This window comes from Myotis myotis, unplaced genomic scaffold (assembly GCF_014108235.1).
Source record: "Myotis myotis isolate mMyoMyo1 unplaced genomic scaffold, mMyoMyo1.p scaffold_m19_p_22, whole genome shotgun sequence".
Classification (NCBI taxonomy): Eukaryota; Metazoa; Chordata; class Mammalia; order Chiroptera; family Vespertilionidae; genus Myotis; species Myotis myotis.
The window spans coordinates 1,659,193-1,675,593 of NW_023416327.1; the positions used below are offsets into that span (position 1 = coordinate 1,659,193).

General features: G+C 41.0%; 1 protein-coding gene across 9 annotated transcripts in view; it reads right to left on the bottom strand.

The window, feature by feature from the left end:
* Positions 1–16,401, bottom strand: part of SCAPER (S-phase cyclin A associated protein in the ER) — a 165,864-nt gene that overhangs the window by 83,547 nt on the left and 65,916 nt on the right. For all 9 annotated transcript variants that reach the window (XM_036355330.1, XM_036355336.1, XM_036355332.1 and 6 more), the window contains 2 exons: positions 3,477–3,613; positions 795–860 (listed from right to left, as the gene is read on the bottom strand). In XM_036355330.1, coding sequence (XP_036211223.1) covers positions 795–860; positions 3,477–3,613 — 203 coding nt within the window. The remainder of the gene's footprint in view (positions 1–794; positions 861–3,476; positions 3,614–16,401) is intronic.

A 16,401-nucleotide genomic window follows, 5' to 3' on the forward strand; every position in this document is an offset into this window, starting at 1 on the left:
TATCTGATGGGTGTCTTATTTCTGAAAGGCGGTAATATTTCTATTCTGAATGTAAGCGTTGCTACATCAAAATACTACAGCATATCTATCAACTATGTAATTAGTGACAGTACACAATTTGTGCATTTAAGTGTTTCCTGACCCTCTTCACCATTAAAAACGTCATCTTTGTATGTAACCGTTTGGCACAATTTGCATGTTTCACTGAGCACCATGAAGCCTCCAGTGCGCTCCTAAGCCCCAGACTCGCACGCCTTTCCTAAGACACTGCAACCTGCGCCCCATCATCAAGGAGAGACCCTTCCGCCCCGCACCTCTGTGGGCCGCCAATCAGAGAACAGCTGTTGCGTCGTTACACTCACGCCGTATGGGAGTCTAAATCCTCCTCTGTCCAAGCGACCGTCACCCGACTCCTGACGGAGACCCCCGGCAGGAACCAGCAGTCGAGCCAGAACTACTCTGTCAGAACAAGGGGCGTTTAGGACGAGGTGGCTCTTGGCTGAGGGCCTGCCCTGTGCACTGAGGACTCGAGCAGCACCCGGGGCTCCACACACGTGGTGGCAGCGCACCATCGACCGAGCTGTCATGACCAAGAAGTTACCCCATATCCCAGACGGAGACCAAGGTCCCCTGGGAAACCGCCCCCAGCTGGACACCACTGTGTTAGGAGAGTGAAGTTCTAGGCACCAGACACAAAGCCCATGCTCACAGGCACACAACGATGGCTCAGATAGGCTTTGTTGCAGGCAGAGACTAAAGAAATGGAGAACTCAAATGTCGGATAAAATACTCACTTTGCTTTATAAGGTGAGTCAGAGCCAGAATTTTTTGTTTCCATTAAACTTTCATATTCCTTGGCCCTGAAAAGACAAAAGTGTAATCATTGTTATTTTGCCACTAATTTTTTATAACAAAAAAAAACCTTGGCTGTGTTTTTCCTCTTCCAAAACTAGGGACATTACTACATTAACTTTAACACTTTGATTTCTGAAACTGCTTCTTTAAAATACTGTAAATGCTGTCAAAAAAGACCTAAAAATACATTTTTCTTTATGGATAGAAAGCAGATTCATAAAAACACTACTGAATTTAAAGATGCTAAAATCATGATTATTAACTTTGAAACCATATTAAGTTTCTATGAAGTAGTTGAGGTGGCTGAGTATCTATGAACTCAAAGGCATGTAATATGCAATATTAAATATAGATAAAGAAGGGTAATTTAACTTTAGAAATAATTTCAAAGCCGGTAGAAACCATTTGACCCGACACTCAAGGCTCTGCTGTATTTTGCTTGTGCTTTTTATACGGACTAAATGCCAAGTGTCTGCAAACAGCCACCGCCTCACTCGGCTCCACTTCCCTGAACCAGGCAGCCGACAGCCGCCCACACCACCGTCTCACACAGGTGTCACTGCAGCAATCCACTAATGTTGCTTAATCTGTCAGTTTCTCTTTGGAGAGGAAAAAGCTACTTTAAATTTTAACTGCTCACCCAAAGGGTCCTCCATCAAAGAATTAGTGCAACAACCTATGAAAGAATTAGCCACAATGTATTCCAACCCAGCCAGCAACGGCAGGTGGAAAACTAAACTCTGCTTCATAAAAAATGTGAAAGACACAAATTATAACAAGCCTAATAGGGAAAAAGCAAACGAGCACAGGTGATACCTGGGAACTAAATAACTAAATCAGAATCAAATATTAAATTATGTATCATTTAAACCTACATATGCTCAATGCTATCGGCCAAAATATTAAGACGTATCAAAACGGGAAAATAACCACTTGGTAGCTGCAAGTATGACCTCGGATGAAAGGTGGGAAAGTAACTGAGGGGCAGGGGATTCTGTGCCGAGCTCCGTGCGGGACTGCGTAAGAACTGTTTCACACGGTCCGGAAACTCGACCCGGTATCATTTCCATCTAACAAAGAAGAAACTGCGGCTTTGGAAGATGTCTGTGATATCAAAGCATACGCTCATCTGGGGCTTGAAGTGCAGGCCGTGAGAAGGTACGAGCTAGCGTGGACACCTGTGGGAAGAGGACACCTGAGGTTTTGAGCGAAGAAAACGACATGATCTGCCTCGCATTTGACCAGCCCGCTCTGGCTGGAGTGTTTACAACAGACCGAAGGGGCACGGGCGGAAGCAGGGACAGCAGCAGAGCAACCCCCAGGTGAGGGAGCCTGGTGCGGGGCCAGCAGTGACGTTTGATATGAGACTCTGAGTCTATTTTAAAGCAAACCTAACATTATTTGCAGTTGGATGAGATGTGAGGTTAGTGGGAGAAAGAGAAGGGGCTGTGTTGGGGAGGGGAGAGCAGGGCCTTGCTTGGGACATACCAACTTGGAATAACACTGGAGACATAAACTTGGTAAGTGGAGGCTCCTTACAGCCACAGGACTGGGTTAGCTCGAATGTGCACACAGAGAGGGAAAAAGAAGTCCAAAGGGCCCGCGGCCTCCCAGAGTCCGGAGGTCGGCAGGCTCTTTGCATAAACTAGGAATGAAGGACTATCATCCCCTGAACTACTTTTAGAAGTAGTTTTAGAAACTAAAACTACTAGTAGTTGCGGAACTACTTTTAGAAACTTGGAGGGACCTCCAAAAACACAATCAAAAACCCTCTTCTGCCCGTTGCGTCCATGGCCGCTCTGAGGCTGTCATGATTCTGTAAAAGGAAATGGAGCCTTTCGCTGATTACAACGTGAAGTCGGAAACTACAGAGCTGACCACCACTCACCATTATCGACCCACGTTTCCCTGTTCCAGGGGTCAAGCTTCTCCATCTTTCGAGATATTTGGGAACAAAGGCATGACAACGCATTCAGGCTACCTTCTCTCAGACCACCTGCTCAGGAGGCACTGCACTGTGTCCTCGAACAAGACGCAGCTGTCATCGGGGGTGGCAGAGCTCGAGGTCACGCTGCGCCACCAGCTACCTGGGCCTCAGATGTCACTTCGAGGCTGATGATAAACTACAGGTCTGACAACTCACTTTCCATTTCCAGATATTTCTTGAACTTTTTCTTGTTGTGACAGGCAACCAAATTGATTAAGCCTAGTCATGGGATTTAACACTACAGCCAGCAGACTTCTATTTGTTGATTGCTATTGATTTTCTTTAATACTTCATTTAAAAATCAATAGCTGGGAAGAAAAATAGGCCTGGTTTACACATACTGGACATCCCACCGCATGCTGGGGGAGGCACAAGTTTGGCAGGGCCGCTGCATCAAATTATAAGAAGAGCTCTTAGCAGGTGAAGGCAAGGGCTTTAGATCGATAGGCAGTTTTCTTTCTCAATCAAAGAAAGTGGCTATAAATTAGGCTCATCAGTGTTATTTTCGAGGCTTTCTTTAAGTAAACAACTTTAAACTTTTTGTGGGGGTTAGAGGGTCTTCCTTGAATTTACATTAAAAAGAATACCTCACTAATAGTTTTTCTTTTTTGTTTTTTAAGGATAGTTATGGTACCTGGAGTTCATGCGGGCTTTTATCTTTTTGGCCTTTTTTTTATTTTTTTGCCGCTCTTCTCCATCTTTCAAAGGCTCTGGTGGAGCTGTACTTTCGACCACAATGTCAATAATGTACTTCTTTAAGGAAAGATGCTCCTGCAAAATAAATCAAAAAGTAAATATGACAAATAAAAAATAACACAGTATTGCTATGGGCTTACAGTAAGTATAAAAGATTACGCAGCCCAGCAGGCGTGGCTCAGTGGTTGAGTGTCAACCTATGAAGCAGGAGGTCACAGTTTGATTCCCAATCAGGGCACACGTGCCTGGGTTGCAGACTCAATCCCCAGTGGGATGTGTGCAGGAGGCAGCCGATCAATGATTCCTTTTCATCATTGATGTTTCTCTCTCTCTCCCTCTCCAAAAGCAATAAAAACATATTAAAAAATAAAAATAGCTATCATGAAATGGTATCTAGAACTGACTTCAAAATATTATTTGGGGAGTGGGTGAGATGTCTGTCGGTGAGGCAGAACTTACCACAAGGTCACCACTGTTAGGGCTCAGTGATGAGTAAGTATATGGAGGCTCGTCACACTATTCTGTCTACTAGGGGGTATGTTTTAAATTTCCCACAAAATACCAGTTTGGAAAACATTTATCTTGTATGAAAAAATAATCTGTACACCTGAATCTTAAAATTCTGTTTGGCTTACCCAAGCAAGTGAAATAACAATATTCATCTCTCTCAAGCTGAACCCCAGATGCCATTAACACCTGTGCGCACCATTCAAGTGCTGAAGTGTGCACTGCCAGCGTGAACCTGTTGTAAGAACAGGAGACAGTCTCCTGCAGAAAAGTGGATGTAGACTGAGGAGGTGCTCCACACAAAGAAGCTCAATGTACATTATTGATCCAATCACCTTCCTTACCTGGTCTTGTTACGTCTGAGGCTCTGGGACGGGGCACAGGTTAAGTGGCTATTATCTTGGCCTAGAAACAGTGCTGACCCAAAGCAGTCAGGCCCTGCCTTACAAAGGCAGTAAGATGAAGGTCCTAACGCTTTTCACTTCACTCCACACCCAAATCTGTGCGGACAAGGACACCAGCAGAATCCGTCCTGACACTGATCTTGCTGCACAAGGTCTGGCATCAGTACACCTGAGCAATGCTTGCACACCTGCATACACAGGCCAGCAGCCTCCCTCTCCCTCAAACTACCCTTAGCAGGAGTATAGTCCATACAATTTGGTTGCCTAATTATTTTTCCTCCCTAATCACTGTGCTAGATTCCATTGTTCTAGATATGATTTGGGCCCTGCCCTAAACCATAATCTTTGGGCTCCAACCCTTGATGACATCCTTTCTTAAAACCCCAAGGAACTGGCTAGGACGAGAAAAACACACAGCAACCCCACCCCATCTTACATGAAATGGTGCTGCTTCAAGTTCTCTACAAGTGCTGGCCTTCCCCAGACCCTCTGTTCTCTGTGAACAGCTAACCAGGACCAGAGCCCCAGTTTGCTCAATATATAATAAAATGCTCAGGAAAAAATATAGATACTGTAAATAATGTCACTTTTGTAGTTACCATAAGGAAATAGAGAAATACTAAAATCTCTATCTATAAATATCTTCATTGTAGTGAGATTTACAACAAAATATTAGTAGTAGGGATTTGATTACACAAATTACGGCCCATGATCAATATGAGACTGACAATCAGATTTCATGACTTTTAAGCAATAGTAACGCTAAAAACATTCATTGTATAACAATAAACAAAAATTCAGGACTCATATCTATGTAATACAGTTTATATAGATATAAATAAGATTTATATTATCAAAATGTTAATAATAGGCATTATTCTTTCTAAAACATTCTGTAATTACTATCCTATATAATAAAAGCCCACTATGCAATTGTCCCCTCGGGCAGTGGTTCGACCCGTTCGACCACTCGCTATGACATGCACTGACCACCAGGGGACGGCGCGGAACATGGCGGGCGTCGGCAATGCGGCGCTGGCAGCAGGTGGCAGTGAAGGTGCTGCCAGCCCCGATGGGCCCCGATGACAGCAGACCATGGCGGAATGGTGGAGCAGGTGAGCGGGTGGTGCCAGGCCAAGGCAGGTGTGAGCGAGGTCCGATCGACCCGCCGATTGTCCCACAGACAGCGACCAGCGGTGGCGGTGGGGGGCAGGGCCACCACCTGGCTCCCAGGTGCTGAGGGAGCTGGGCAGGGGGCCCGGCCCCAGTCAGTCGTCCCACAGGCGGGATGGTGGAGCATGAGGGGGCGGCACCAGGCCACGGCGAGGTGCCAGGCGGGGCTGTGGGGCTGCAATGCTGGGGCATGAGCTGGGGCCCGATCCCCGCAGGCCACCCCGAGGGACCCACCCATGCACGAATTTGTGCACCAGGCCTCTAGTATATTAATATTTTTGTTGCAAAATTAATAAGAAAATGCAAGGAAAAGCAAGCTCTTTAAAGAAAATAAGGTCAATTTGTATAAGGGCACAGCTCTAGGCTTACTTGTGCTGTGGAAGAATGGGTATAACTGTAAAAATACACTCATCTTTTTGTATTTACCCAAAATTCTAATTAATATGCCACAAGCACAAGGAAAAGCAAAATATACTCTTAGTCTTTTTCCAAATATAAATCAATCAGGACCAAAAATCATCCAAAAGGCCCTGGATCTCCTTCCTTCCTAATACCATTTGAAAACACACACACTCCTGTCTTCACAGAGTCTTGCTCTCCTACCAACAAGCTGGAAGGCTCTTATTAAAGGGGAAATAAATGGTAATGGAAGTGACATGACTTGAGGTGGCAAACACTCAATACAATATACAGATGATATATTACAGAACTGTACACCTTAAACCTGTATCATTTTATTAAGCAACGTAACCCCACTACTACACACACACACACACACACACACACGCGCGCGCGCACACATATACACACATAAATATGTATATACTAGAGGCCCGATGCACGAAATTGGTGTGCGTGGGGGAGGGGGGTCCCTCCGCCTGGCCTGCGCCTTCTCGCAATCTGGGACCCCTCGCTCCTAACCATCTGTCTGCTCGCTCCTTACCACTGGGCTTGCCACTCCTTAGCGCTGCGCTTGCCAGCCGTGAGCCCGACTTCTGGCTGAGTGGTGCTCCCCCTGTGGGAGCGCACTGACCATCAGGGGAAGCTCCTGCATTGAGTGTCTGCCCCCTGGTGGTCAGTGTGCATCATAGCAACCGGTCGTTCTGGTTGTTCTGCCATAATGGTCGCTTAGGCTTTTATTATATAGACTAGAGGCCTGTTGCAGGAAGATTCCTGCAAGAATGGGGCTTCCTCGGGCCTATTCCTGCAAGAATAGCCCTTCCTGAGTCCGGAGCGAAGCAGAGAAGGGAGCGAAGCCCACTGAGGCGGGCTCCCTCCCTTCCCGCCACCTCGCTCCCTCCCATGTCCTCTGCTTCGCCTCCCTCCCGTGTCCGCCATTTGCTCCCTCCCGTGTCCAATGCCTCAGCTCCGCTCCCATCTCTGCTACCTCCGATCCGTTCCCTTCTCTGCCACTTGGCTCCCTTTTGCAGTGCTTGGCTTCCTTCTACACTGTCTTCAGTCTTCACTGGGCGCCTGTGTATGCAAATTAACCACCATCTTTGTTGGGTTAATTTGCATACTCTTCTGATTGGTTGGTGGGTGTAGCGAAGGTACGGTCAATTAGCATCTTTGTCTTTTATTAGTGTAGATATATATCTTATTTGGCCATTCCACCTGACACTGTTCACTCTACATAAGCATTAAGAGCAGACAGTTTTGAGGAATGTTACCTATTCACTTAAGTGCTGGATTAGTTGCAAAGTAACACAAGATGAAATAAAAATTATCTCCCTCCCCTCCCCCGCATAAAAAAAAAGAGCAGACAGTTTTCTTATAGGCATAGAAGCACAGATTGACACATCTATAATCATAAAAGCATAATATGCTAATTAGACCGGACATCCTTCCAGACGAAGCTGGGGCTGTGAGGGAAGCCTGGGTCCTGGGTGCCAGAGGGAAGCCGGTGCCGGCACCCAGGGGAAGGAGGGCCTACTCTTGCATGAATTTTGTGCATTGTGCCTCCAGTTAGAAATAACACTGAACTGTAAGTCAAAGTGTCTACACCAGGATAAATTCTGCAACTCATGACAGAGTGACTTCTCTGGGCCTCCGTTCCCTCACTAGTAAAATAAATGCATTAGACAATAAATTCTAAAGAGCCCTCTTTATAACATTCTAAGAATCAATGTGAAAACACCAAAAGGTAATTAAGGATGGCTAATTCCACACTCGTACACTAAAAAATGTGAAGTCTGGTTTTTAAGTCACAATTGTGACTTCTCATTTAAGCATCATTGCTACAATATGAAATACTAATAAATGTATGTAAGGAAACGAATACTATACAGACATGATCTCATCAGAGTTTATACCCCTCTTATTCTTTTAATTACCTTTTATGGCATACTAGACCAAAGCTCTGGCCTTTCTAACATCATTTACTATATTAAATACTGAGGTTTATGATCCTGGTATTCTATCTAACTCCTCCTAAAGGTTCTCATAATTCCTGATTTTGTAAAAGAGACATGAAAAAATTAAGCTACAGACAGGTTCATGATCTTTGGGAAGGAATGTAAAAGTTCTAAAAATAGGATATATAGGGAAATATAAATGACACAATACAAGATTACTTCCATTTTAGAGCTCTCTCAAGTGTTACCTCAGAATAAACACATTTCATAAAATGTGGCACATGGATATGTCAAAGGAAATAATCTGCTTCCCATTATTTTGAAGTACTATAATACGGACTGAGAATTGTTAAGGATGCTATTCTTCCTAGATCAAAAGGGTTTAAAGATCTCCTTTGAAAAAAGGACCAAAGCTTCATTACAATAATAACAAGTATATTTTTACTTGAAAATTAAAAGGTGGTGTGTTACGCTCAAGAGGCTTATTTCTCTGGAGGCGAGTTCACTCTCAGGAGCAGGGCGGATGCCGAGTTACTAATCAGATGAGAAAGCAGTGCAGGGTTTTAGCCCTCTTTTGGGAAACTCATTTTTCTCTCATCATCATTCTGTACTTTCTCAACTTACTACGTGCCAAGGGCTTGTGATAACTGCGTGAGTTAAAGAGGGACGAACCTCTGGATGTCACAGTTACTCAGAATAAGGCCAAGAGCATGTGTGGTAAATGATTATTGTGGTTGATATCAACCCTTCATAAAACGATTCCAGCAGATTGTCCTCCAGACAGACAAGAGGAACTCTGGTGTGTAATTACTGGTCTGCTGGATGGCATTAGCCATATCAAATAAAGTATCTACATATATTATCCAAACACGACTCAAAAATAAAACCACCATATATAAAACTTAGTCCATTTATATTTAAAGAGAGTGTTCAGAGACTCGTGAAACTATGAATTTACCAGAGATAGCACAAACTGAAGAGGTAGCTCATGTGGCAGTTTTATCATCTGTGTTTTTCAGGCACCTGGATGAATGCAGAATGAACACGCAGGTGCTGAAGAAATGCTTAAAAAATAAAATAAAAAGTTTGAGAGTTCTATTATATTTAGATAAAATTTAAAATTTCATCAAACAGCAAATTTGAGACAATCTGAAACATAATGCTTCTTATCAAAACAGGCCCTTTGTGCGACAGCATCATTTTGAAAAATTAAACACATGTAACAACAACTTTTCAAACTTTACCGGCTATTTTAATTATACAGAGGATTCAACTGTGCTAAGTTCTCTTTCTATAGGTGTAGGAGATACACTTATGTTTTTATATATTATAATCTACGGATTGTATTGCTGGGAATGACAGATGAGAAAGTGAAGCTAATGAAATACTGTGAAACAGACGCCATGCAAAGAGAAGAGGCCATCTTCTGATAAAGACGATGGTCTACCATCTGTCCCCCTGTCACTCAGTGACAATTACAAATACTCCATCAGTTTTCTGATGGGTGAAATGATAAATGAGGTAAAGATGTCTGCAGATTCTGATGTTCCTTTCTGATCTAATCTGAGGTCTAACATATAACTCAAAGCAAAGCTCAGAATATAAGCTGATTGATTACATATAGCAATGTACTTTTTTTATAGAATAGAAAATAACTAAAATAAAAAAATATTTTTAGGGATAAAACTAGATGCAAAAATAAAACTATGAAAGGGACAGCAGAGAAAGGGAGAGAAGGAAGAGGACATATCAGGCATCACTAACCAAAATGAAGTTTGCAATGTTGGTACCATACAAAAGTAATATTCAAAGAGAGAGACATTAGAGAGAAAAGAGAGATGTTTCATATTCTTAGAAGATAAAATTCATTAGTAGGATAAAATATGTAAATATGATCATGATAAAACTATGTAATATATATAACCAAGAAATAAAAAAAGAAATACATGCAAATAATAACAATATGTTAGCAGTCTTTCCATTTTTGAGAAAAGGATATTAATGAGCACAAAAAAGCATTAAAAGAGTAAAAACATTTGTGTAACAATGAACAAAACTGATCTAATATATGATACATACCCAGAGAGAAAACATATTCTTAAAATTGTATAATGTACTAAGCTATAAAGAAAATCAATAAATTCCCCAAAGTACAACCTATCTAGCCATATTCTCTGACCACAACGCAATAAAAGTTGAAATTAAAAACAAAGAATAGTACTCATTTTGGCAGCACGTATTTCAAAATTGAGCAATGCACAGAAGACCAGCCTGGCCCCTACGCAAGACCTAAGTCAAATCCATGAGTCACTTTTAAACATGTTCACTCATACACATAAAACAAAACAAAAGGCATCGCCACCCTTCTAATCTATAACCTTAGAAATATCTCTTTGTTTAAAAGGAAATAGAAAGTGAAACTCAGAATACCTTTAAAACCCATTATTTAAAGTAAGAATAGTCTGTAAAAAATGTTTAGCAACTAAATGAAGAAAACTATACACTTTACTAAATGATACACACACACACACACACACACACACACACAAATCCAACCAAGACTTGAGTAGACCAACATGTTGCTGTATGGAAAGAATTAATACTTAAAATATATCTACTCTTATTCATTCAATCTAAATTTAATTTATAATTTCAATGCAATCCCAATAAAAATTCAAACAGAAGTTTCTTAGCTACATAAATTAATTGCAAAGGTCATGTGCCAACTGAGAAGCAGAGGAATAGTCAAGGCAATTCTGAGAAAGAATGAAGAGGAACAAACTTACCCTATTATGATGGAAGCAAAAAACAAAAACTACCCACTCAATTCTTGAAGATAATAATTGTCAACCTACACATCTGTACCCAGTGAAAACATTTTTCACAACAAAAGTATATAAAAACAAAGAAACTCCAGAATTTCCTGCAGGAGATTCTCTCTAGCCTGAGCGTTGGGTACATAAATCATTGTTTTACTATTTTTCTACTAACAATATACTAGCATATACACCTAGTGCTCTGAGGTATTTATAAAGAATTTTACCAAAATACTTAAAAGTAGGAACAAAATACTTAATGTAGGTCTTTTGTAAAAGCAAGGTGGCACAATGGAAACTTAAAAAGCAGGGATATTGTATCTATACTACTGTCAAACAAAACAGATTTTATGTAAGAAAATTTTTCAGTTAGAAAAAAATACCCCAATTTATTTGGGTGAATTTGTTATGAATTTTATGCTAAAAACAAAAAGCAGCAGCAGAAAAAAAGGAAAACTATTGATTTATAATATTACTCACGCTAAAAAGAGTCATTCCACATAGCAAAAGGCTGAATTCACTAGGAAGACACACAATTTTATCTTTATTTTTTGGTTAATACTCACAAAATGATATTTTTTTTCCCACTGATTTTTAGAGGGAGTGGGAGAGAGGGAGGCAGGAGGTGAGAGGGCGAGAGAGAGAGAGAGAGAGAGAGAGAGACATTGATGTGAGAGAGACACATCGATCAGTTGCCTTCTGACATGACCTGATCGGGGCCAGGGATTGAACCTGCAACCCGGGTATGTGCCCTTGACGGGGAATCGAATCTGAGACCCTTTGCTGACCGGGTTAGCGCTCTAACCACTTAGCAACACTAGCAAGGGCAGAAGATATATTACTTCATATATTACTTCATATATTTTTTGTTAATTCTCACTGGGAATACTTTTCCCATTGATTTTTAGGGAGTGGAAGGGAAGAGAGAGACAGAGTGAGAGACACATCAACGGGTTGCCCCCTGCATGTGCCCCACCTGGGGCTGGGGATCCAGCCTGCAGCCACGGTACCTGCCCGTGACCAGAATTGGACCAGTGACCCTTCAGTCCACTCACCCAAACTGGCCAGGGCAGCACAGTTTTAAACTGATATGCTCTTAATAATATAACCTCAAAATAAATAAGCAGGAATGGACAAAACAAGAAGAAACAAATAGCATATTTTAATACCCTCCATCAGTAACTGTAAGAATAAACAGACAAAAATCACTATGGATACAGAATATTATAATATCATAATTAATGTGCTTGATAGAGTAACTGGAAAATATACATTCTCTTCAAGCAGATAGAACATTTAAAAAACTGATCATGTGCTATACTAAGACAGATTGCAAAGAATTTCAGACTATATTCTCTTGCTCTTATTGCAATTAAGTTAGAAATCAATAGATAAAACTTCTGTTTGGAAATTTCAAATCAACCTTCTAAACAACTAATGGGTCAAAGAAAAAAATATAAGGGAAATAAAATATAAATAATGAATAATAATGAAAATACTCTGCGTGAAAGAAGACCTTAGAAATTAATATCTTTATGCACTTAACATTAGAAAAAGGCTGAAAATTAAGGAGGCAAGCATTTGCCTAAAAGAATGGCAAAATAATCTCCCAGGAAGAAGTAAAAAGGAAATATTAAAACCAAGAAATAACATTAATGAAATAAAAAATTAAAAAGCAATAGATAGGATTGACAAAACCAAAACCCAAATCTTTTGAAATACTAACAAACATCTTGCAAGAATGATCACAAAAAAATAAAGGCACAAAAAAATGTGTAAAATAAAAAACCACAGAGAAGTCTTTAGAAATCACAGAGAATACTATGGAAAATATTTTTGGTAAGACTTTTGAAAACTTATGAAGAAAACATAATTTCCTAGAAAATTTACCAAAACAGATGTAATAAATCAGAAAACTGAAATACACTCAAAGAGATTAATTACTAATTTAAAATCTGACCAACCCAGAAGGATGGCTACTATCAAACAGACATAAAATAACGCTGTTGGCAAGGATGTGGAGAGATTTGGACCCTTGTGCATGGCGATGCAAAGTAAAATGGTGCAGCTGCTGTGGAAAACAATGTAATGTTCCTCATAAATTAAAAACAGAATGACCATATGATCCAGAAATCTACTTCTGAGTATATATCCCAATACTTGAAAACAAGCACTCAAACAGATATCTGAACATTCATGTCCACAGCAGTATTATTTGCAACAGCCAAAAAGTGGAAGCAAACCAAGTGTTCAACAAATGAATGGATAAACAAAATATGGTATTGGAATATCAGGCAATGAAATATTATTCAGCCCTTAAAAAAAATCTAACACAGGCTCCAACATGGCTGAACACTGCGACAAGGGAAATAAGCCATTCACAAAGCAAGAAACAATGTAGTATTCGACTGATGGGCGGTGTTCCGAGTAGTCAAATCCAGAGACAGAGAGTAGAGTAGTGCCTGCCAGGCTCTGGGGCGGGGGGAGGAAAATGGGAATTATTGTTTATCTTGTCCTTTTGTGAGGAAAGATCTCTGTGGATGGATATGGGTGATGGCAGCATAACAAGGTGAATTTACGTAATGCCACTGAACTGTACACTTTAAAATGGTTTAAATGAGAAATTTCAAGTTATATGTATTTTACTACAAATAAAAGTCAGAAAGACAATGTCCCCAAAAAGCACATACCAGGAAATTACAATTTTATATAAAGACAGATTAAACAAACCCTTCAGAGAGATCATTTCTATTTTATGCTACCCAGGAATTTTTTAAAAAATATATATTTTATTGATTTTTTACAGAGAGGAAGGGAGAAGGATAGAGAGTTAGAAACATCAATGAGAGAGAAACCTCGATCAGCTGCCTCTTGCACACCCCCCACTGGATATGTGCCCGCAACCAAGGTACATGCCCTTGACTGGAATCGAACCTGGGACCCCTGAGTCCGCAGGCTGATGCTCTATCCACTGAGCCAAATCGATCAGGGCTACCCAGGAATTTTTTTAAAAATAGGAAAAACTAGTCAGTTTATATTATTAAACTAATATAATATTAATAGAGAAAGAAAAATTAGGAAAATCCTAAATATTTGCATAACGAATACAACTGTGTTTTAAAATCATGACCAAAATAAGTTTATCAGAAAAGCCATGAATGTAATACATCACATTAAAAAATTAAAGGATAAATCAACCTTTTCATAAGATACAGAAAAAATTCAATAAAAATCAATACCTGTTTATTATTTTTAAGATCTTACAAAACTAGGGATCGAAGGGAACTTCCTTGATAAAAGCCATTTATAAATCCCTGTAAATTAATTAAAATTGCAAATGATCTATCTTACCTTTTTCTTTTCTTTTTTAAAATATATCTTTATTGATTTCAGAGAGGAAGGGAGAGGGAAAGAGAGATAGAAACATCCATGATGAGAGAATCATGGAGCGGCTGCCTCCTGCACGCCCGCTACTGGGGATCAAGCCCACAACCTAGGCATGTGCCCTTGACCAGAATTGAACCTGGGACCCTTCAGTCCACAGGCTGACGCTCTATCCACTGAGCCAAACTAGCTAGGGCTATCTTACCTTTCTTATTAGCATTTTGCCCAACTCAGCCCAGGTAGACAGACAGGTGATTAGAATTTGTTCTGATAAATACAAGAAAATGCTCTCTATAACAGTCAACTTTAGATATGCATAACAGATATATGCAGCAAGACAACAGGTATATAAACCAAGCTCATAGTCTGAGATTTAAAAATTTTTTACATACTGATTTTTAGAGAGATGGAGCGATATCGATCCATTGTTCCACCCATTGATGCATTCATTGGTTGCTTCTTGTATGTGCCCTGACCAGAGATTGAACCCACAACCCTGGCGTAGTGGGAAGACACTCCAACTGAACTACCATTTATCTTGTCCTTTAGCATGTAAAGAATCAAGTCTGGAAGATTCTCATTATAGCATTCACTCCAGAATATAAAGACAGTCCCTTTTCCAACCTTATGGAGGTTACTAGGTTAGAATAAAGACGAAGAGGAGGTTTAAGTAAATTTTATCTCTTTTCAGCCGAAGAAATTTGGAGATGAAAAAAGGAAAATAAGAAAAACACTGTAGCCCTGGCCAGCGTGGTTCGGGTGGGCATCATAGCACACCAAGAGACTGCTGGCTCCATTCCCAGCAGGGGGCGTGCAGGAGGCAAGCTGATCAATCATTCTCGCTCATCACTGATGTTTCTATCTCCCTCTCCCTGTCTCTCTCCTTTCCTCTCTGAAATCAAGAAAAATATACTAAAAATAAATCAATAAAATACGTATTTTAAAAAAGAAAGCATCTGTAGGAATTATCTGTTACATCCCAGACTGCTACCACTCCGGGAGCCATCATTACCTCTTCCACTTCAATGCTCGACACACTTTGGCCAAAGAGATCAACTTACTATTTCACTGAATACAGGGATGTCTTTACGGTTTTACAAATTTAAAATTACTTTTTTTCTTCAATCACCTAATTAGCATAATTTTTCAAAGTTGTATACTAATTTGGGATTTGTAAAACCACACTTAGTTGTAAACATCCAAGAAGTAGAAACCAAGATGGCGGCATAGGTTAACGCCAGAGATTGCTGCCTCAAACAACCACTTCAAAAAACAACTAAAAGACGGAACGGACATCATCCAGAACCACAGGAAGGCTGGCTGAGCAGAACTTCTACAACTAAGAGGAAAGAGAATATCATACCCAGACTCAGAGGAGGCGCAGTGCTGAAGTGAAATACTCAGGTGCGGAGTGCGTGCGGAGCGGGCTGGCGGCGGAGGGCGCGGTTGTTGTTTTCAATTGGGAGGGAGTTTCAGACTCTGAGCTCCAGATCCGGGAGAGTCTCTAGGGACCCAGACTCAAACGGGAGAAGCGGGACTGTCTGGCTTCGGTCGGAACTCGAAGGCAGCTTTCTCTCTGAGGTTTGCAGCGGTTGCTGGGACTCTGTGAGGCAGAGCCCCTAGGGACGGAACTGAGAGCAGCCATAACTGCTCTCTCTGGCCCACCCTGTAGATCCCCGGGGACCCGCCCCGCCCAAGCCCTGCACAGAGCCATTTGCCGGATAGCCTCAGGCAAAGGCTAGATTAGCACCGCCCTAGAGATCCAGCACAGAAGCTCTCCCACTGCAGACACAGCAGACTCTCATAGCCAGTTAGCCTGGAGGTCAAATCACCCCCGGTATTGCCATCAACAATCAAGGCTTAACTACAACAAGACAGCGCACAAAGACCACTAGGGGGTGCACCAAGAAAGCATAAAAAATGCAGAGACAAAGAAACAGGACAAAACTGTCACTGGAGGATATTGAGTTCAGAACCACACTTTTAAGGTCTCTTAAGAACTGTCTAGAAGCGGCCGATAAATGTAGTGAGATCCTCAAGAAATCTAATGAGACCCTCGATGTTGTGATAAAGAACCAACTAGAAATTAAGCATACACAGAATGAAATAACGAATACTATACAGACTCCCAACAGCAGACCAGAGGAACGCAAGAATCAAGTCAAAGATTTGAAATGTGAAGAAGCAAAAAACACCCAACCAGAAAAGCAAAATGAAAAAAGAAT